The sequence below is a fragment of the Cynocephalus volans genome, chromosome 1, assembly GCF_027409185.1.
Source record: "Cynocephalus volans isolate mCynVol1 chromosome 1, mCynVol1.pri, whole genome shotgun sequence".
Lineage (NCBI taxonomy): Eukaryota > Metazoa > Chordata > Mammalia > Dermoptera > Cynocephalidae > Cynocephalus > Cynocephalus volans.
In genome coordinates, this window is record NC_084460.1 from 33,575,985 (window position 1) to 33,597,445 (window position 21,461).

At 40.1% G+C, this 21,461-nt stretch overlaps 1 protein-coding gene across 1 annotated transcript in view; it reads left to right on the forward strand.

The window, feature by feature from the left end:
- The window catches only part of RPRD1B (regulation of nuclear pre-mRNA domain containing 1B), a 57,817-nt gene extending 39,434 nt beyond the window's left edge, over positions 1-18,383 (forward strand). The window contains exon 7 of the mRNA XM_063110966.1: positions 15,838-18,383. Coding sequence (XP_062967036.1) covers positions 15,838-15,987 — 150 coding nt within the window. The 3' untranslated portion in view covers positions 15,988-18,383. The remainder of the gene's footprint in view (positions 1-15,837) is intronic.
- Positions 18,384-21,461: the final 3,078 nt, after the last annotated feature.

Below are 21,461 nucleotides of genomic sequence, written 5' to 3' on the forward strand. Positions count from 1 at the left end.
GTTATGTGAAGAAAGACAAAAAGGTGTGAGAAGGAGGTGCTGGAGACCGCCAGTGGGGAACTAGGGTCTGTACTCTTCAAGGAACTGCTTATTCATTCATGGAGTCAACAAAGCCAGTGCCAGTCAGGAGATGTACAAAGATGAGCAAGATATAATTCTCCCTTCAAAGAGCTTACGCTGTTGTGGGGGAGAAGCAGCAGCAAACAGAATGAAAGTAGAATGTAAGAAATGTTATATGTCAGGGGAATATTCTAACTCGAGTCTGAATTGAAATAGATCAAGAAAAAAATCAAAACGCTAATAACAACATAATCATTTAATCAGATGTTTATCAAAAATATAAGAATTATCAAGTGCATGGACAGTTCCTGAATACTGTAGTGTCTTTAGCAGGACTTCCAAAGTTTGCTAGACTGTATGCTCTGATTGCACTGACGGTGCCAGGAACAAATTTGTTCCTCAATAAATATTTGTTCTGTGAGTGAAATTCACCTGATGTAACCCTTTTCTTTATAGAAAGGGTTTTTTTTTTTTTTTTTTTTTTTTTTAGTTTGCATTAAAAATTGTTTAACAAATCTGATTTAACTTTTGTAAGGAATGTGTTAGTAAAGGAAGAGGTAACTATTTAATAGAAACTCCTGTGATGGGTTTACTCCTTTGTGCTACTTTTCTTCTATCTTTTAAGTAGAAGCATAATTCATTTTGAGATGATAATCTGTTTCGCACCATCCACTTTTGCTTCTGGGTGTCGTGACTGACACTGGCCTACCACCTTTCCCTTAAACTACAGGCAAGGTTAGAAGGAATGCTGCTGAAAATCTGTTTGTAATGCTTTTGTCATGAACATGAAAAAACCTAGAAATAGAAAAGAAGGCATGTGGAAGGAAGCACAAACAGCAGCCCAGAGGTGAGATTAGGAACGTAAAGGATATATAAGGTTGATCCAAAGAGGTAAAAGGCAAAAAGAACCAGAAAAGCCTCAAACTTCACCCCTCCGCCCTGTGACTGCTAGAAGGCTCACAAGTCTTAGTCTGAGTAGGTGGGAGAGAGTTCCTGTCTTCAGTTTGGTAAAGCATGATATGGTATGTTCTGTCATATTGACCAGGGCATTGTGGAAGACTCTGTGTGTGTGTGTGTGTGTGTGTGTGTGTGTGTGTGTGTGTGTGTGTGTGTGTGTGTGTGTGTGTGTGTGTGTGTGTGTGTGTGTGTGTGTGTGTGTGTGTGTGTGAGAGAGAGAGAGAGAGAGAGAGAGAGAGAGAGAGAGACCAATTTGCGTAAGCATTAAAGAAAAAAAATTTAAAAGGGTCAGGTACCTGCAATTTTACCACCTTATCATGTGAATTATTTTCATTCAGGTCATGGTGTCTGTCAGTGATGTAGAACTGAAAGGAGACAGTCCTGTGTGTGCTACACATGCCTCATAGTGCACACATAAAGATTATATGCCACACAGAAGAACTTGGGTAAATGTATTCCTAGCTGCAGATTTTTTTTTTTAGCTGAGATGAAATTGATATGACATAAAATTAACCATTTTAAAGTGTATGCATTTCAGTGGTATTTAGTGCATTCAGTATTGTGCAACAACCACTTATCAGGTTCTAAAACTTTCATCACCCCCAATGAAAACTCCATTCGTATTAAGCAATTACTCCACATGCCCACTTTCTCCCAGCCTCTGACAACCACCAGTGTACTTTCTGTCTCTATGGGTTTGGATATTTTATATAATTGTGTCCAGCTTCTTTCACTTGACATATGTTTTTGAGGCATAGCATATGTCAATACTTCATTCCTTTTTTATGGCTGAATACTACTAGTCTGTTGTATGGATGTGCTATAGTTTGTCTGTCCATAATCTGTTGGTGGGCATTTGGGTTGTTTTCATCTTTTGGCTATTATAAATAATGCTGCTATAAACACTCATGTACAAGTCTGTGTGGACATATGTTTTCATTTCTCTTTGGTATACCTAGGAGTGGAATTGCTGGGTTATATGGTAACTCTATTTTTAACCTTTTGAGGAACCACCAAACTGTTTTCCACAGTGGTTGCACCATTTTACATTCTCATCAGCACTGTACAAGGGTTACAGTTTCTTCACATCCTTGCTCAACACTTGTTACTGTCTTTCTTTTTATTCTAGCCAGCCTAGTAGATGGGAAGTTGTATTTCATTGTGGTTTTGATATGTTTCCCTAATTACTAATGATGTTGAGAATCTTTGCATGTGCTTTTTGGCCTTTTTGTTTGTCTTTTCTGTAGAATTGTCTATTCTAAGGCCTTTGCCCTTTTTGAATTGGGTGGTTTGGTTTTTTTTGTTAAGAGTGCATTATATTCTGGACACTATAACCTTATCAGATCATATGATTTGCGAATGTTCTCCTATTTTATAAGTTGTCTTTCCACTTCCTTGATAATGTCCTTTGAAGCACAAAAGTTTTTAATTGTTATGAGTTCCATTTTATCTATTTTTAAATTTTGTTTCTTGTGATTTTGGTATCACATAAGAATCCATTGTCAAATCCCAGGTCATGAACATTTATTCCTATATTTCCTTCTAGGAGTTTCATAGTTTTGGCTCTTACATTTAGGTTGTTAGTCCATTTTGAGTTAATTTTTTTATATGGTATGAGGTAGGGGACCAACTATTTTTTTGCCTGTAGATGTCTCAGCACCATTTGTTAAAGAGACTGTTTTCCCCCACCAAATTCTTGGCACTCTTGTCAAAAGTCAATTGGCCATAGATGTATGACTTTATTTTTGTACTCTCAGTTCTATTCCATTGATTTATATGTCTACCCTGTGCCTAATACCACACTGTTTTGATCATTGTAGCTTGTAGTAAGTTTTAAAATCAGGAAATATGGGTCCTCAAACTTTGTTCTTCTTTTTCATTATTGTTTTGGCTATTTAGGACCTCTTACAATTTCATATGAATTTGAGGATTACCTCTTCCTTTTCTGCAACAAAAGCCACTGGAATTTTAATTTAATTTTGATAGGAATTGCAATGAATCTGTAGATTGCTTTGGGGAATTTTGCAATTTTAAAAATCTTAAGTCTTTCAATCCATGAACACGGATGCCTTTCTATTTATTTGTCATCTTTAATTCCTGCTGCAGAATTTTAAAAAGCATCCTAGAGTTCTACTTACAGATGCATTTGACATTATAAAGGCATTGTCTAGGTGCCATAGGTCTCAGGGACCACAGATTGAGGTCAGTAATGTAACCTTTCAGTAGTCTGTGTTAACTCCCACCTCTTGGGGAGGTATGTGTATGTATGTGTTTATGTTCAACAAAGTCAGCAAGGCACAGTCATGATAGCCGGCTTTACTCTACAAAGTGACACACAGAGCCCTGCTTTTCTAGGTAAAGTTGTTAACAGGCTTATTGAGGTGGAAAGAACCTTAGAGATCTTGTGGTCTGACTTTTGGATTGGTGAAGAAACTCAGACCCAGAGGACAGAGCTAGCCACAGACCAGGAATAGAATCCAAGCCAGACATCTGGTATGGTAACCTTCCATCAGGTTTGTGTTTTTGTTTTGTTTTCTTAATATTTCATTCTATGAGATCAACAGCAGCAAGACATTCTACGCAGAAGATTAGCCAAAGTTTACTCATTTAAGCAATTCCCAAGAATCTTGTTTTAGAAAAAAGACATGTTGGAAGGTTAAAATGGTCGCCTGAAAGCATTGCTGAGTGACCTCCGAGAAAGCCTCAGTATGAGAGAGACCACTGTTCCACCTGGGCTTCGGCTCTGATAGGAAGGGAGAAATGGGCTCAGTCAGCTTAGGGCTGCTGCTCTTTCTCCATGGCTTGGCACCTCCCCCTCTGCTGTAATGAATACTCAGGAGAAGAACCTCTGACTTCAGACAACACAATTGGGAAGGAGGAAATGATCCAGAATCCAACATTGCCTGTGACTCTTCATATTTCTTTTTGCACTGTGGTTATAACAACTTGAGAAATTCTTTGGCTACAGCTGAGGGGGCACTAAACCAAATTGCTGGCCATCTGTTGTTTTTGGCAGCATCCCTCACCTCCCTGAGGGGTGCCGATGGTTAAAAGTGTTTGTTTCGATTATGGGACAGACAGTAGATGGAGATAGAGAGCTCCTTTTTTGTTGACTTTGGAGTAAACTCTCCCACTTCCCCATGATGATCAAAGTTGGTATCTTGTTGTCCATTGCTGTAAGGGCCAATGGGAGCAGGTAATCTAATTCTTGTTTTAGATGAGAAAATAAGCTCAGGGTTTAGATGAGCAGTTTGAGGTCACAGAGGAAGTCAGTGAGGACCAATGATGGCCAGCCTCCTGAGTCCAGTGATCACCCACTATGTTCCTCTGGGAGCTGAGAGGCCCTGCCTATTGCTGGCTGCACCTGCCCACCAGTTGTCCGCACTCACCACTCTCCCTTTCTTCCGCAGCATGCAGCTCTCTCCTCCCTAGACTAGCAGTGTGGTCAGCACATGGGCTGTGAGAACCGTTGTTGAATCAGGTCAGTCTGCTTACACCTGTCAAGTGATGGGGATGGGGCTTGTACTGAGATCCTTTCCCACATAGCAGGCCATGGCTTGCTTGCTGTTTTTTCATCCTTGCTTTGATATGGGAACCTTTTTTTCCCTCCAGGTTTCCCTATAATTCTCATATGTGAGAGCTTTTCTTGAAGTGAGGAGTTCTGTGAGTGATTTGGAGTTTAGAGGCTATCTGTTGGGTCCTTGGATACCTTCCATTTCAGTTGCTGCTAACCCTTATAGCTCAGGCCAGATTTACAGCTGGAGCTTGTATCTATCAAGGTGTGTGTGTGTGTGTTTGTGTTTTTTTTTATCACAATGTGAAATAATATTTCTTTTCACTCCAGGAAAAAATGCCACATTATAATGTATTTCACATCCTTGCTGTCCTAAGAGCATGGTTTACCAGCAATTGAGACTTCACATTGAAAAAGTGACATGGTTTCAAAGCTCTCTCAGCATAAATTACATACTTTTAATAATAACTTTGTTTTCATATTTGTAGCCTGACTTTCATATTTGTTTGTTTGTTTTGTAGCCCAACTTTTGTAGGCATTGTTAACCCCTGCTTTTTGGAACAATTCCACTGAGTTTTAGCATGTGTCTGTAGCACTAATTTTTCATATTTATAAAATGCATGTACATGCTAAGACATGGGCCCCTTGTCATGTTTTGCCTGGCAGAAATTCTTATTCAGCGAATACTCAGTTCTTTCTTTATTTCTGATTATAAAAGTAATACAACAGAGGAAGCTTAGCATAAAATAGTTATAAAGAAAAAAAATCATGATCCCATTACCCAGACATAACTATTTTTAATATTGTTATATGTCCTTTATTTTTTTCCTCCTAATTTAAAGTTAAGATTGATGATAATGTGTAGACAGTTTTCTGTCATGCTTTTTCCTTAATGTGATTATTTTCTCTAATTAACGAAAACTTTATAAACATTCAAGTTGCTTAAATACTTGTGGTTGGATAGTCAGTGACTATTTTTATTGAGCATTTATGTTTCTCTCTCTCTTTTTTTTTTTTAACTTTAGGCTAATTTTTCAGTATTGGGATTATTTACTTCCTGTAGATTTCTAGAAGTGGTTGTGTGTATATGTGCAGATGTCTGCTTAACTTTACTTAAGGTCATATACATTTCAAGGTCTTTGCCACCAGTATGCATTTCTGCCATATGAGTTCTTGCTCTTTTTCGAAGCATCTTAGACAGCCTAGGACTTCAGTGAGCTTTTATATAAAACTCTTCACAAATTAAGGAATTAGTCTTTGTTTTATGAAGGAGTAAACATTGATAGTTTAATTAGACAAATGGGCCTCTCTTCTGGCTTTTAAATGATCTTGTTTACACTTGAAACAGCTGTGGAAAAATAGCAGATACTTCGCAGATACTTTTTATTATAACATTGACTTGAGTGAGCATAGTTTTGAGAGCAGGATTCGTATTACAGAAATTTGAGCTGTAGTGTCTATTTGACCCAGTGGGTACATGTTGTTTTGAGTAAAGATCTATTTTAGTCTTTATGAATGTTCCTACTATTATTAAGGTGGGCTTTCTACTCCCACTTCAAGTTGGAAATTTGAAGAAAGTAAAATTGTATTGTGGCATACTTTGCAATCTTGGAAGTTATATCTCTGACTTTGTTTTTCTCTAAAATGTCGGGCCTGAGATAAGATCAGAAAGTCTTTTTCTGTGAATAAGGCAAAAATGTTCTGATTATAATCAAGAGTCAAAATGAAACCTTTGCAAATGCAATCCGTGAGCTCCCAGAGGTATGGCATGCTTCATGTGAAGATGGTATCAGCCGTCAGTATGGCTTTGTATGCCTCCTTACTGTTCTCTTCCTTCTCCACTTTCTTTGTCTTTAAATACCTTTAGGAAGAAGTATGCGCAACTCCTTTTGCTTAATCCGGTCATTAGCTACTTTGAGAATTTAAAACACAAGAATTTTGCAAATTTCAAACTCAAAAATTTTCCAGCAGCCTTTTGAGCATTCTTGGGGTTTGGAAAGTGGTTATAAATGGACACATACTACTGTTTTCTTCATGATGTATGATGCGATATATTAGGTGCTTTTCTTAGTCCTTTTCTTTTACTCACAGTGTTTCTATTCTGTGGGGCATAGACTTAACAGTCTTACCCTTTAGAATAATCTTACCTGGGGCAGCAGGTTCTAAAGCCCTGACTAACCTGAAGTTGTTAGTTTCTGCCTTTCCTTGTCACAGAGGACCTTTAGGGCCAATTTATTTTCCTGTCTGCAGAAGAAGTCTCCAGTAGACTGGCTGAGGGTGTCTCTCTTGGTGTGTAGCATGCTTTGCCTCTCCCAGTTTTGTCATTTTTTAAAAATGACAATATTTAAAAAAAATTACATTTGCAAGAGCACGTCTTCCATGCCATTATCCCTTTATAACTACAACCATATCCTGTTTCCCTGGCTACCTCCGCTTCTTACCCCAATTGCAGCATAGCATGCATATCTACATTCCACTGAAGTGGCTATCATCAGAATCCCCTCACCTTTGGCCTAGTCTCAAAAGCCAAAAGATATTTCTTTGTCTCTGTCTCTTGTCTCCCTTTCTCTTTTTGGCCCACTCTGTAGCATTTAATACTGTTTATTACCCCTTATGCATTTTCCTTCTCTGATTTCTGTGTACCACCTTCTGCTGGTTCTAATCTACTTTTTTGTCCTTCAGTAAGCTTTTCTAAATCCCCACTTTGTAAATTTTGGCATTCCTTTAGACTTTTTCTCATTTTGGACCTTTTCCTTGTGTGATTTATGCTGAAATTGACTTCATTTACCACTTGTACACAGATAGCTTAAATCTAGATCTTTATTCCAGACCCTTCCTTGTACTTCAGACCCATGTACCTTATTTCCAGACACCCCAAACAGTATGGCTGAGACAGACCATCTTCTTTCTCACCTTTCCTTTCCTTGTCTTTCCCTGGTTCGGAGAGTGTCATTGCCGTTCATTGAAATCAGACACAGACCTCATCCAGTGTTTCTCTCTGGTTTTTCCCACCTCCCAAATTGGTCACTAAGACCTTCTCTTGTCTCAATCTCTCTGTCAGTTCCTCTGCCGCACCTCTGCAGATTGACCTCCCATCCCCTGCCTTCCACAGCTTAGTAGTCACCAAGCCATGGTGATTTTTGTTCCTCAGTTTTTCTTGGATCTGTTGCCCTTTTCTCCGTCTCTGCCTCCACTTCACCACCTTAGTCCAAACCGTTATTCCAGGTCTCCCCTGGACCCCTGCAGTAGCTCATTACTGATCCATCTGCATTTGCTTTTATGCCCTGTAATCCATTCTTCACATTGCAGCTCTGTGATGTTTTCAAAATGCACCTCTGAGCATGTCATTCCCCTGTTTAAACATATAAATGTCTTCTCATTGCTCTTAGAATATGGGCCCAAATCCTTGCCTGTACCCCCCGCCATGGTTTGGCCCCTGCTGACCTCATCAGCCATGTCTCTTCTTGTATACCATGGCATTTTGTCCATGCTGGCCTTCTTTTGTCTCAGGCTTTACGTGTCCTGCTCCCTTTGCCTGCCCAGAACACTCTTCTCCCATTCACTTTTTCCACCAGTTACTCTTACCTAGCTCATTCCCGTTCATCATTGTCTCAAGTCAAACACTGTTTCCTCAGGGAAGTTTTGCATCAGACCTCCACCTCTTTAAAGCCAAGTTGTCTCCCTCCCCCCTGCTGCACCAATATACTGTCTCAGCTCCCTGTCTTTTTCCTTCAGAGCACCACATAGTTTGTCATTTCGTTTGTGGATTATTTGATTATTTCCCCAACCTGACCATAAAGTCCTGTCTGTGTTGTCACTCTTGCGTGTCCAGCCATTTTTTCTAATGCTTGGCCCAGCGTGCTGATCTTGGGGTGGCAGGTATGGTTGCAGCTCGGTTCATATCTAGGGAAGGTCAGAGTCTGTCTTTAATGGAGACTTCCTCCACATTGAAGATGTTCCCGTGAGATCTAGGCTTACTCTGTGGACAAATTCCTTCCTCTCTCCGGGCCTATAGACTGATGGATTTGGACTATGGTGCCACCTAGATAAAAAATTCTGACCTTTTTTTTCCCCCAGTCTTGGAGGTAGACCTTTAAAGAAAAAGAGGTGCCCCTGGTCAAAGGCCCTTTTGTTTTCTCAAGGCAGCTTCTAGTAAATGTGCTCAATTTTAAGAACATACTCAAATGGTTTGTGCGAACAAGGATTTTGTATTCTATTAATAATTCTTTTTCTTCAATTTCTGCATGTCTTTTCTTAACATATAAATCAGGAAAATATAAAATAATAAAACCATACTTATAAAATAATAGAACCATGGGAAGGGTGATTGTCTCTCCCCCACCCCCTCCAACCCCTGTCCCCAGGTCTGTTAATTCACATTGAACAGTTTAGCAACAAGTGCCTGGTTTCATCCAAGCCTCACATCCACCCCACAGTATAAGTATTGTTTCCATTCTCATCTTATAAATAAGGGAGCCCAGTGAGGTGAAGTCACATGTCACAACACAGGCAAATGGGAGTAGGATTTGAACTTGGATTTTCCACCTTGGAGTTTTTTCTATTCTTCCATAGCCACGGCCACCTCCCTCTAGTGGGAGGGATGTGATATACTCTTAGTCTTTTGGAGTAACTAGGAAACATTCTCTTCTTTTTTTGTTTGCTAATGGGAAGGAATTGAATTTTTTCTTTTTATTGCTTATAGAGAGAACTGTATCCACATGCAGTGGAGTAACCTCTAGACCACCTTGCCCTAGGCAGACCTATTAGCACTTAAAATTATAATAAACATGGTTTAAAATGATTTTGTGTGAAAACTATCTTTTAATTTGTTACCCTTTGCTTCTCAGCTGCCACCGGGAATGCTTGACTCTACAAATATTTGACTTAAAAGGAGAAACAGTTGTATGGTCTACACCTTTGATGCTTGTCTTCATGTCAGTAACCTGGTTTTCCATTAAAATGAGCACTAAAGAAGCCAGTTTGTTGGGTCTTTGTTACTTGCATAAAGCTTACATTTTTGATGGTTAGCCTTTTCTTTTAAAAAAATAAACTAGGGCTGGCCAGTTAGCTCAGTTGGTTAGAGTGTGGTGCTGATAACATCAAGGTCCAAGGTTTGATCCCTGTACTGGCCAGCACCTCCCCCCACAAAGGTAAATAAATAAAATTTAAAAACTAAACTAAATATAAATTGTTCATCTTATACCATAGTATTTTGGTTTTGTCCAGTTTTATGTAATGAGGGACCTCATTGCATAAATGTAAGCATTTTTGAAGGACCCAGGTTTACTTTTTAATCAATATTTTAAAGCATTTTATGGACATCTGTTAAATTGTAAATATTTAGGTTTATGATTGTATTAAGGTTTGAAAAATTGCCCAGTCCTAAAATTGATTTTGTAGTTTCATTTCTCTTAGATTAGTTATGTGTAGACACTAACTTGTTCTTCTTGCTTCTGCAAATCCCTGTCTGATTGGGGGTTTTCTTGTGGCAATAGACGTTCCCTTACCTCCTTCTGTGTCAGAGGGTCATCTGGGGAGAAGGAAGGACCCTGAAAACACTTTGTGGTATGATTTCAAGTTCAGGAATCACATTCCCATTTGACTCCTTAATGGATGGTTGGATTGCTCTGAGAACGTTTCTCTAATTGTAGCCATTTTGTCGTGTTTCCTTTTGGGAAATACTTTGTGTGTCCCTTTATTATTGGTGTTGGTAATGGAGCTGAGAAGCTCCAAGCACTGGCTTTGGAGCCACGATTTCTTCTTTTCCTTGTATCTTTCCCAGCATCTTACTCAGCAGCTCCAGCCCTGCTGTGATACCCCAGAATGTATCGTTTTGAAATGTCGCAGCTGCCACTAAGTCATATGAGAGCATGGAGCTGGCTGGGGGAGAGGTACAGGTCAGTGCTGGTTTTTTGTTCCCATGTGGATATTTGAAGAAAAATTAAAAGCAGCATTCTTATTTTGAATCCAAAGATGTATGTATTGTACTTTCCAAAAACATGAGTGAATGAACGAATGAGTGAAATTGTGGTGTAAGTAGAGGGTGTGATTTCTAAGTGTAGATCCTGAAGGCCTTAGTGGCAAGGTAGCTCCTGGCAGGATGCTGGGGGCTGAGCGGGGATGTTAAATAATATTTGGGCCACAGTCATCTTTGAAGCCCTTTCAGCTCAGTTCTCTCCGCCTTCATGCAGTAAAGCAGTTCTTTGACTTAAGTTCAGTGTGGCAGGTCATCTTTAAAACAGTGGCCTTCATAAACTGCTTCATGTATAATAATCTTTTATAACTCTTCATTGGGGATAGCCGAGCAGTGTGTGATTTTTATATACCATATGTCCTATAGCATGGCAGGGCAAGATAAAGGAAACCATGAGTCATGATAGTGGAAATTTCATCTCATCAAGTCAAGCCCCTGCCTGTGGTGTTATTTTCTAACATATTTTTTCTTACGTAAATACTTCCTAGCAAGAAAGAAAATAGGTTTGGCAGTGTGTACATTTTGATCAGCATTTCTTTCATGTGTTGCTAGAGGAAACGCTTATAGTTCTGTTTGTTGTGAAAATGGAATTCCTGTAGAAAGGTCATTGCAATGTCAGCCCCTGTCATTTCTAACCCTCTTAGCACAGAACTCCTCTACAGCATGTCAGGTCTGGCTTACTGTTCTAACCAAAAAAGGCAAAGAATGTGTAAGCCCTGCTCCCTTCAGCGAATTATCTTGGTGCTCCGTGATGGTCTGAGTTCACAGTGTCAGCTGGATCCACAGGAAGCAGAGGGAAGTTGTAGACACATTTTCTTCTGCAAGTTAGGAAAGTCTGTGAGGCAAGATTCCAAAGCTTTGCCAAGAGAATAAATCCTAGGCATTATCTCAGAACTGCACATTGGGCCTTACCCTCTACATTTTAAACATTTCCTGGCAGTCAAATAAACCTAGGCAGTTTATTACAGGTACCTCCTGCCTGCTCCACCTCCCCTCCTTGAGGCTCCTGAAACAGAATAGCAGAAGCAAGTCAGATGTGACTCTTACCTGTTTCATGGCTCCCCATGGTCTTGCAGGAGGGTTTGCTGCAGTAGGTACTGGCAGCTGAATGAAAGGTTCAGCTCAGCCCCTCACCTCTCAGTATTAATTATGCATGAGCCAGAAAAAAAAGCACCAGGAGTACTTGAGTTTGCCCTGTCTTTGCTTGCTTAAGATTGGTCATGGAGAAAAGGCCAGAATCCGAAGATGAGCGTGCGGGAAAGAGCCATGTGAACTGTGTTGAGATAAGTCAGCTGGTGGGGAGAGAAGACCGATGGGTAGGAGTGCTGCAGGGGTGTCGTCCTGCTGGTGTAAATGGTGCAGGTCCTCATCTCTGATTCCTGTACCAGGCAGGGTAGCATGAGTGTTAGATTAAAGGTCTAGTCCTGTATTACACGCAAGTATAGGATATTTTAAACAAGGAGCATGTGACCACCTTGCCACATCATTTCTCTTCCTAAGTGGTACTTGTGCTAAAGAGATTGTGGGATGTAGCACACCTGAGTCAGAAGAACCCAAGTGTGTCAGAAGAACCTGAGTGGGTCTCATCACATTGAAGTTGGTATTAGTGGTACCATCAAAAGAGGCCTGGATTTCTTCTGAGAGCAGGAGTTGCTGAGAGCACAGTTTGGAACTTTGTAGCAACAGAGCTCGTGGACCACACTTCTGCCAGAAGGCAGGCTGGTAAGTTGAGACAAGAGAGTCTTGGATTTTCCTGAGATCTATTTCCTTAACCTGTACAGAACCAAAGAGAATAATCTGGAAAGGCAACTAGTGAGGGAGCATAAGAAGGGGGAGGATTAGGAGGCAAGTGATGGCTGGAGTTGGCTTTGGGGGATAGTTTTGTTTGGATTTACTCTTAATTTTTTTGTTGGTCCATGGCGACATTTATAGGTGACTTTGTAAAGCCTGAATCTTTTTTGTTTTTCCAGGGAAGGGGTGGGAGATCACAGTAGTTACTACTGGGTCTATTTAGGAGACTATGAAATTACTACTGTAGCCTCATTCTGACCTAATCAGAGCTTGCGTGAATTACAACCTGCTCATCTCTCCTCACCACATTAAGCTAGATCATTCGACTGTCCCAGTTAAGCAGGTACATGTTTTGACAGTTTTAAAAATAATCTCTACCTGTATTTGACTATTCAGAGTGTATACCCAGTTACCCTTACTAATGTATTTAACCCCGCTGGCCTATAGATCTTTTTTATTCTTTTTACCAGCCTTGATGTTTTTTAATCTGTGACAGTCCCACTCTCATCCTTTTTCTAGTGATGCCTTCCTCCTAGTTCCATGTACCTGCTCTTAAAATAGACATCCCTGTGAGGAGAGTGGCCCTGTGGCAGGAGGAAGGTGTGGGCAGCATCTGTTGACTTTCAGAGTGGCCTGAAGAGAGGAATTTAAAGTGGAACATATTCATTTTATCCAAATGAAGTTTGTTTGGTGGTGTCTGGAACATAATATTAGCCTAAACATGGTAGAATTCCTGCCCTACTCCCACAAAAACCTTCCAAACAGGAACAACTGGGATTTTTTAAAAAATTGTCTAGGATAGAGTTATTTAAATTTAAGATAGAATCTAATTGGATCAGCCGTCTTCTCTTTTAAACTTGGTGAACTTGCTAAGTTAGTCTGATGATCACCCAAGAGAGAGAAACCTTGGATTCTGATCCCAGCTCAGCTTGCTAGTGACTCAGTAATTTTTTTAATGAACAACTCAATATTTATTTTCAGTTTGTCTTTACCATGCATACATAAATTTTAAATATTCTGATATATGAATGTGTTCTTCTTTATAAACAGTTGTATATAACAGATAAAGTAAGTCCCATTGTACCTTTTCCTCCACTGCTGACAAATGCCTTTTCACACTCCACCGTCCAGAAATCACTGCCATGTGCTAGATAGTTCTATTCTTTTTTTAAAATGATACCAGTTATTCCCCAAATTGATTATACTAATTCTCTCTGTCATCAGGGTATTATAGGAACTGTTTTACCATATGTTTGCAACATTTGATATCATCAGCTTTTTAAATATTTTTCCAAATATGAGACACAGTGATTTTCAAATGGTTTTTGAGGGTCTCCTTCAACTGAGGTGCTCTGTAGTTGTCAAAGACGGTTGGCTCTGAGTCAGGGTGGCTATCATTTATCAGCTTTGTTCAGAGAATTTGGGCAGGGACCAGGACTGTTTTACCCTTCTTGTACCTAACATTCAGGAGAAATTTATTAAATGAATCCATGTCCAGAAATAGAGAATTGGTCTTCATGCTTTACATTAATTTCCCTTGAATATACAACCAAGGAAGAAAAACGCTTGTGGAAGAAGAGGCTTGGAACCTTGGCATTTCAGATCCTCAGATTTGAAATTAGTTTTCAATTTCAAGAATGTGAAAAGATGTGAAAGTGACTGTTGACTGAAGTCTAGTCTCAGGAAGATTACTTAATATGGTGTACTTATACCTAATGTTATGTTTTGTATATTTTTAATTCATTCCACAAATGTGCTGGACACCTACTGTGTACTGGGGACTGTGGGGCATGGTAGATGCTGGGTGAAGCAGATGGGTTTGGTCTGGGCCTTCTGAAGCTTACTAGTTTAATAGGGGAGTCATTATTAGTTTACATGAGTCATTGTTTAATTTTAGTTGTGATAAGTCTATAAAGGGGTGCTACGAAGAGTTTACTTTCTACCCTTTTCTCTTCATTTGGTGGCATGTTTGAGGAGCGCTCATTTTGGGTAGAAGACTGACTGTCTACAGTAACTGGCGGGTAGAGCCTGCTTGGCCATATACCTGATTCCCTCCTCCCACTCCTTGCTTGGACTTGAACTAAGTATTCTTTATTTGATCTGTTTCCTGCCTTATCATTCTTCCCAACAGTTCATAAGCTTTTACCCTCAAACCCTCTACCTCCCCAAGTGTGCATATGGTGTCTGGCATCAAGGAATTTAGCACTTGAAGAAAAATTTATGGTCCAGTTTCCCTGCTTTCAGATAAGGAAGGGGGAGGGTACACAATGTGGTCACACAGCAGCTTAGAGGCAGAGCCTGACTAAACCCGGGTCTTTGAGTCTTAGCCCAGTGCTTTCTGTTACATTGCTGCAGGAAAGGCTTTACTCACCAAGGGCCCAGCCTCGAGGACCTCTTTATCCTTACAGAAAGACCTAGAGGGAAAAGATAAGCCCAAGGGGGCTATCAGCCAGAGACCTCACATGGCCTAATAGTTTTCCATATAGATTTACCAAAAGTGCTATTTCATGGGAGCTAAGGAAAGAAAAAATATACTCCATTCTTCTCCTCAGGGGATTCATATTCTAGGGGAAGAGAGAAATCTGACATGAATGCAGAGAGCACAGGGCTCAGGTGCACACCCAGTGTGAGGGAGAGCCTTGGAGCAGGGCAGGTGGGAACAGTCTTCTGGATGAAGAGGAAGGATTTGCCTAGAGGGGTGGGGCTTGTCATGCAGACTGAGGAGTAGAGGCAGGGCTGTGCTAGGACTAGAAGAAAGAGACCCCTTCAAGCTTGAGGAGGATCCGGAACAAATGGCCCATGCATGCCAAGGGGGTGGGAAGTGGTGAAAATACATGTGGGCAGGGACTGATTTCAGAAGACCTTGAGCTCTGAGCAGTCATGGAGATAGTGTGGTACTGGGCTTCACTTTCTCAAAGGAGTGGCTTTTGGAAGATGAGTCTGGTGGCGAATTTAGGGGATCTAAGGGTGGGGAGACTATTAGAAGGCCTCAGCAGGGACTTATTGCAGTTACTCAGGTGTAGAATGAGGTCCTGATCACAGGGAGTGGCACTGGGGTTTTTTTGAACTTCTGTAGTGCTTATTTGCAAAAATGATAAATCTGAGTTAAGAAGCTTTAACATAGAAAGTACAGCTTTATAGTGATTTTTCTAGCTATGTCTAGATGGAGCCATCAAAATAATTGTAAAGATTGAGTATCTATATTTTATATTTTAAAGCATTTTGAAACTTTTGAGAATCAGTTAAAAGAGAATGCAAATACTAAATGTCACTTCTTTTTACTTTCCACATCTCAAGTGCTGAATGTGAATACCATTTAATTCACTGCTGCCAGTATTGCACTCTGCTTTCCTTTTGTGGTAAAGTTTTACCTTTTGAGAGTTTGGAAACCCTAGCCTTGTGATGTAGCCAAACAGAGGAGGAGTAGTCTGGTGAACAGAAAGAAGAGCAGGAGGGTGAGGGTGAGGGTAGCTGTATCTACTCCTTAAATGTGCCCATCGGCACACAGAGAATTAACTGCATTTTCCCTTTGTCTCCTTAGGAGTATAAGCAGAAGCTTGCGCGAGTAACCCAGGTCCGCAAGGAACTGAAGTCACATATTCAGAGCTTGCCAGACCTTTCACTGCTGCCCAACGTCACAGGGGGGTTGGCTCCCCTGCCCTCTGCTGGTGACCTGTTTTCAACTGACTAGGACAGGTGTCATGCCCCAGATTCCCATCTGTACCAGCAGAAAGAAGAGGGCAAGTCATGGTTGGAAATAACCTTCTAGCCCCTGATTCTATCCCTTCTTCTGCCTGGCCCCCTGCCTCAAGAAAGAACCAAGACTCTGATTCCCCAGCCTCTCACCTTGAGCACAATTCAGAAAAGTGGCCAGTGGAGTCCGGTTTAGATTCATATTTGCAAAGGATATGAACTTTTTTCTCCCCCTTGATGTTTTCATACCCCTATTCATTTTCCATTCTTAGTCCTCTCTATACCCAAGAAGTTATGGAAATCATGTGTACTTCTGGAAGTTTTCAAAAGAATCTTGTCCCTCATGGCAGCATTTTGTCATGAAAGCAGCTTTTCCTTTCTGGGCTGGGCTTGTTCAAGTTTGGTACACGCTTCCACTGAGAGACTCACTCTGGAGATGTTGGCTTTCCTGGCTACTGTCTGCCCCAAAAGGTTGGAGGCACAACCATCGAGCAATTTGCCATAAAGAATTTGCCAAATCCCTGATTCTCTCTTACCGTTACTTCCAGCAATGTGTACTCAAAGGTTAGGTGCATTGGTTTTATAAACAGACTAGAGAATCTAGCAATAAGATTCAGAGCTAGTCTGGGACATAAAGTCTCAGTTCAGTGGCAGAATAGGGATCACAAGCATGAGTTAAAAATAAGTTATTTGCTTCAAGTTCCTATGTACACCTTTCTCAGGCTGCTTCTCAAGGGCCCCACCCGTTATCAAAGAGCACGTTACTAAAAACAGGATCCTTTGACCTCTGGTGGTTGCAAAGGCAGTTGTTGGGGTGGCACCGGTGGGTCCCAAAAGATAAAGGTTCCACACACAGGCATGCTGCATCTGGGATCTGCATGGGTGTTGCTTTGACCCTTTCTTTTGGGAGTGGGGCACACACTAACATTTAATCCAGTGTGTGGACGTATGTCCACAATATGGGACTAAACTTGAATGTCTCCCCTAACAGGGTGCTGAGCATTTCCGTCTGTCTGTCAGTTCATGCCACTGCTCGTGCCCTTATTCCCATAAAAGGAGGAGTATTTGTATCAGTTTTTATCAAATAGCTCACCTTGGGCAGAGAAAGGGGGAAGTCAGGGATATTAATTTGGGGTTTTAATTCCATTATCATGCCAGCTGACATTATGACTATATAATGTAGTTAGAGAGGATTTTTATCTTGCTTATTATAGTAAAGCTTTGGCCTGTTAACTGTAAATCATTCTAATTTGGGAGGCTTATTTCTGACATTGGAAAGGGCAGAAAACAGTTTGCCCCAATAATGTAATAGGAATTATAGCCCAGAGGCTAAAATCCAAAAGCTATAAAAAGGAATTCAGTGGAGGGTGCTTTGGAATCTCCATTATTTTGAGTTGCTGTTTTCAGGATCACCAAAACTTACATGTAATTTTACATGTTAAACATGTTAAAAACATAACCTACATTTTAAAAAGTACAGCAGGCTTCTCTTCAGGAAGCTCTCCTGCCTGACATGAAGTGAGAACACTGAAAAGTCATAGCAGGCATTCAGTTTAAGTTCGCGTAGAACCTAGTAGTGTTAAAGCTGTTTTTCAGGTTTCAATATGGACTGTGTGTTGTTTGCTTATTGACACTGCCTGTTGTTTGGTCACTGTTAAATTAATGAGTCTATAAAGTTTTTCTTCCCAAGGCTATAGGGCAGTAGGTGACTTTACTAAAGTTACGAGATATATTTTAATCTTTGCTGTTTCTGCGCATATTCCCCTTCACACATATGGTGTGCTGCTTTAGTCGTATATGATATGAGTTTGTTTTGAACAGACCCATCTTGGACACTCAGTGCTTTCAGCAAGGAAGCAAGATTTCACCAGCCAAAAAGGTATAGAAGATATTTGCTCTGATCAGCAGATGAAAATATTATAACATAATGGGTTTAACTTACTCCTGTGTTTTATACAACTGAGTCTTTGACCAGCAATTGGTGCATAATTATTACAGCAAGAGCAAGGAATGAAACTAGCAATTATGTAAATGATGTGTTGGCCAAACTAGCCATAAGGGTATAGAAGATATTTGCTCTGATCAGCAGATGAAAATATAACATAATGGGTTTAATCTACTACTGTGTTTTATCCAACTGAGTCTTTGACCAGCAATTGGTGCATAATTATTACAGCAAGAGCAAGGAATGAAACTAGCAATTATGTAAATGATGTGTTGGCCTCTTAACACCTGTTACTAGTGGACTTCCTCTGAGGAAGTTAGTTTTGTTTTATTTTAATGAAATGCTTTTCTTTTTTAAATCTTAATTTTTCCCATATCCTCCCAAAGTGTGCTTACTTCATTTTTTTTTTTAATTTAAATGAACCTTTCTCCTTGTATGTATGAGGTGATCTGGCAGGGTGGGTGGGTGGGTGGGTGGTTTTTGTTTTTGTGGGTTTTTTTTCCTTTACTTAGGGCATCATAGGCCTCAAAAGACCTTTACTTTAGGTCATGTTCCTCAGAAAGTCTAGAATCTTCCTTTGTTTTTGTTTTGTTTTTCTTGAAGAATATTTTGAAAGCTTAAATTTGTATATTAATTTAGGACTTTATTTAGAAGTATAGGCTGTCGGTGGCAGCAGTATATTCTGAAATGTCTCATAGATATATATTTTTGAATAAAGATGGTGTTGTTGAACAACGTTGTGTGATGTTTCCTTTCTCTACCCTGTGGCAGAAAATGCAATGCTTTCTTTGTAAGCAATGGGTGATTAGTAATCACCAATAGAGAATGTGCTGTCTGCACAGAATCATGTCCCTTAGGAGTTTTTGTGACTGTAGTAGCAAATAAATACTCAGCATTTACATAGTATTTTCTGGTTCTTTCCAGGGGCTTAATTAGCTTTAATTAGCCAATCACACAGTACCCAGGAGAGGTATCGCCATAGTTTTATCCTCATTATACAGAAGTGGGAACTGGTGGAGAGAGGTTAAATGACTCTTCCCCAGTACCACACAGCCAATCTCTGACAGATTAACACTTGGAAGTTCTTTGATATCAGTGCTTTTGTTCACACCACTAGGCCTCCTGAGAGCTATTTGATTTTTGCAATACAGTGAAAGCCACTCTGAACAGTAAAAAGAAAAAAAATGTGAGATAATTGCAAACTCAAGTGGTATGTCTTTTAAAAACATTTTCATGGGTTTCCTTTCTCCTTTTCACTTTTACATTCAATGAAAGCATACTGACTGGGTATGATTGTTTAAAGTTCTTAAAATAATAGAAAAATAGTTTGAAATAGGTCTTTTGAAGCAATCGGTATGTTTGGAAGGATTGTTGTAACCTTTCCACTGGGTAAGAACAGCATTTGCCAGAAGAAAATGGGGTTACCTGTTTATCTCATGATGCAAAAAACTCTGTAGTAGCTATGGTCCATCAAAACTAACTGCAACTCACATCTAAGTCCAGTATTATGGAAGCTGAGAGTATGCACTACCAAAGTTCTGTCGTAAAATAAAAAGGTTGACTGTAATATGTGAATCTCAGGAGGCAAGATCTCCTTCTATGTCCCCAGGTTTCATGGCCTAGTTAATTTCTTCAGTCCTGCCTATAAATAGTAAGTCTATAATTCCTCTGGTTTAATTAGCACTTTGGGCTACAAAATGAATCTGAGGTCCTCAGAGCTGAGGATGGAACTACCCAAGAGTTCATGAATCTGTCAAAATACTTAATTTTTTTGTGAATAGAGCCATTAACTCTCTGGGAGACCTTCCTGAGCACGGTAGTTTTCTGTCTGGGCCTCAGTTTTCATATCTATGAAATGTATTGAACTAAATTATTTAGCCTCCCTGACAGCTTGAAAAGCTTAATGTTGTGTTGCATAAGAATACGGGACTGAAGTCTATGAAAACTCTGGATGGCATACCTTGAGTTCCCAGTAATATTTGTTAGGTAAATGAATAGTATTACCATTGTGCTATATGCACTTAAGGAAACCCTCGAGATCTTAATCTGTAAGGATCAGGACACAGAGATAATGCCAAGACTAGAAGATGGGGGTAAACACAGTAGTTGACTGGGCACAAACAATCTGCAGTTGGTTTATTGGAAATCTTTAATAAAGAGCCATTTCCTAGACTGATTTTGCTCTTTTAGTTTCTCCTAGAATAACTTATCTGGCTAAACTCATTTCTCACCACCACTTCTGTGGGATTTTACATTTAAAACTCATTCTTCCACTCTGAGGCACATACTCAATTAAGAATCCATTATTCTCCTGTACGTTAGGTTGGGATTCATACAGCTCTATGTAGTGTTGAAAGCCCAGTTTGTTCAATTTTTTAGACTCTGAAATATTTTGCATTAAAAATTCATTTCTACCACTGGTTTGATAAATATTAAAATATTAGCAGTATGAATCAATTTAATATTTTTTTTATGAATAAGAGGCAGCTGCATCAAGTGATAACTCATATCTTCTGATCTCCTCTCACTGTGATGACCTTGGGCAAGTCCCTCAGCCTTTTGGGACCTCAGCTGCTTCTTAAAGGAAATGAGTAGGGTTGATTAAGTAACCTCTGAAGCCTTTCCAGATCTAAAGTTCTATGACTAGGCTTTCAGAATGTTTCTTCCTACTGAGAATCTTATTAATAAATTCAATACCTGCTTAATGTACTCCATGAATTTTTAAGTGCCAGTTATCTGTGTGAATTCTTAGCTATGAAATAGATAAAATAGCTACAAATGTACCTACTAATAACTTTAGTGAGATGTTTGTAAAAAGGGATGCATGCCATGTCTGGGACACATTACAGACTTTTACTGTTAAGTAATGAATATGGGTGTTTACATGCACATGTAACAAGATGTTAAAATAGATGTTTGTTGGAAGGCAGAGATAAATAGCACCTACCTCTACCTTATGCAGTATTTACAGTGGAGTTGGTCAAAAATCTGTAATCCTCTTAACCCCCCTCAATCACATTGAGGGTATAAAAATGTCAGGAGTTAGAGTCGAAGGAAGAGCATTTTTGGTGAAAATTCTTTTGAAGAGAGCCATTGCTGTGTTTGGAGTCTCCCAAGGGGAAGCAGTGGATGCCACCTGCACCTTGCCTCAAGTCTAGGGAAAAGTGTCTCCTTGGAACTTAATATGGGTGGCGATCCAGTGGACTGGAGAGACCTTTGCCTGGAAGAATCTAAAGGATGAGATGCCAGTGGCCGGCTAGGTGATTTGGTGATGCAGCAAGGGGAGGTGGCTGAGCTGGGTGCAGCCTCCACTCCTAGAGTTTGTCAGGGCAAAGGATGCATGTAAGAGAACTACCCTGGGTCCTGGGGTGATCTCAGAGCCTGAACAAGAGGCAAGGGGTTTCTGAAAGAGGTCTACTTCAAGCTCATTGCTGAGGAAGGAGCAGACAGTGAGGAGCCAGAAAGAAGGCATCACCCCGAGAGACCCTTGGGGATGGTGAAACCACCTAGAATTAGTTGAAACTGGT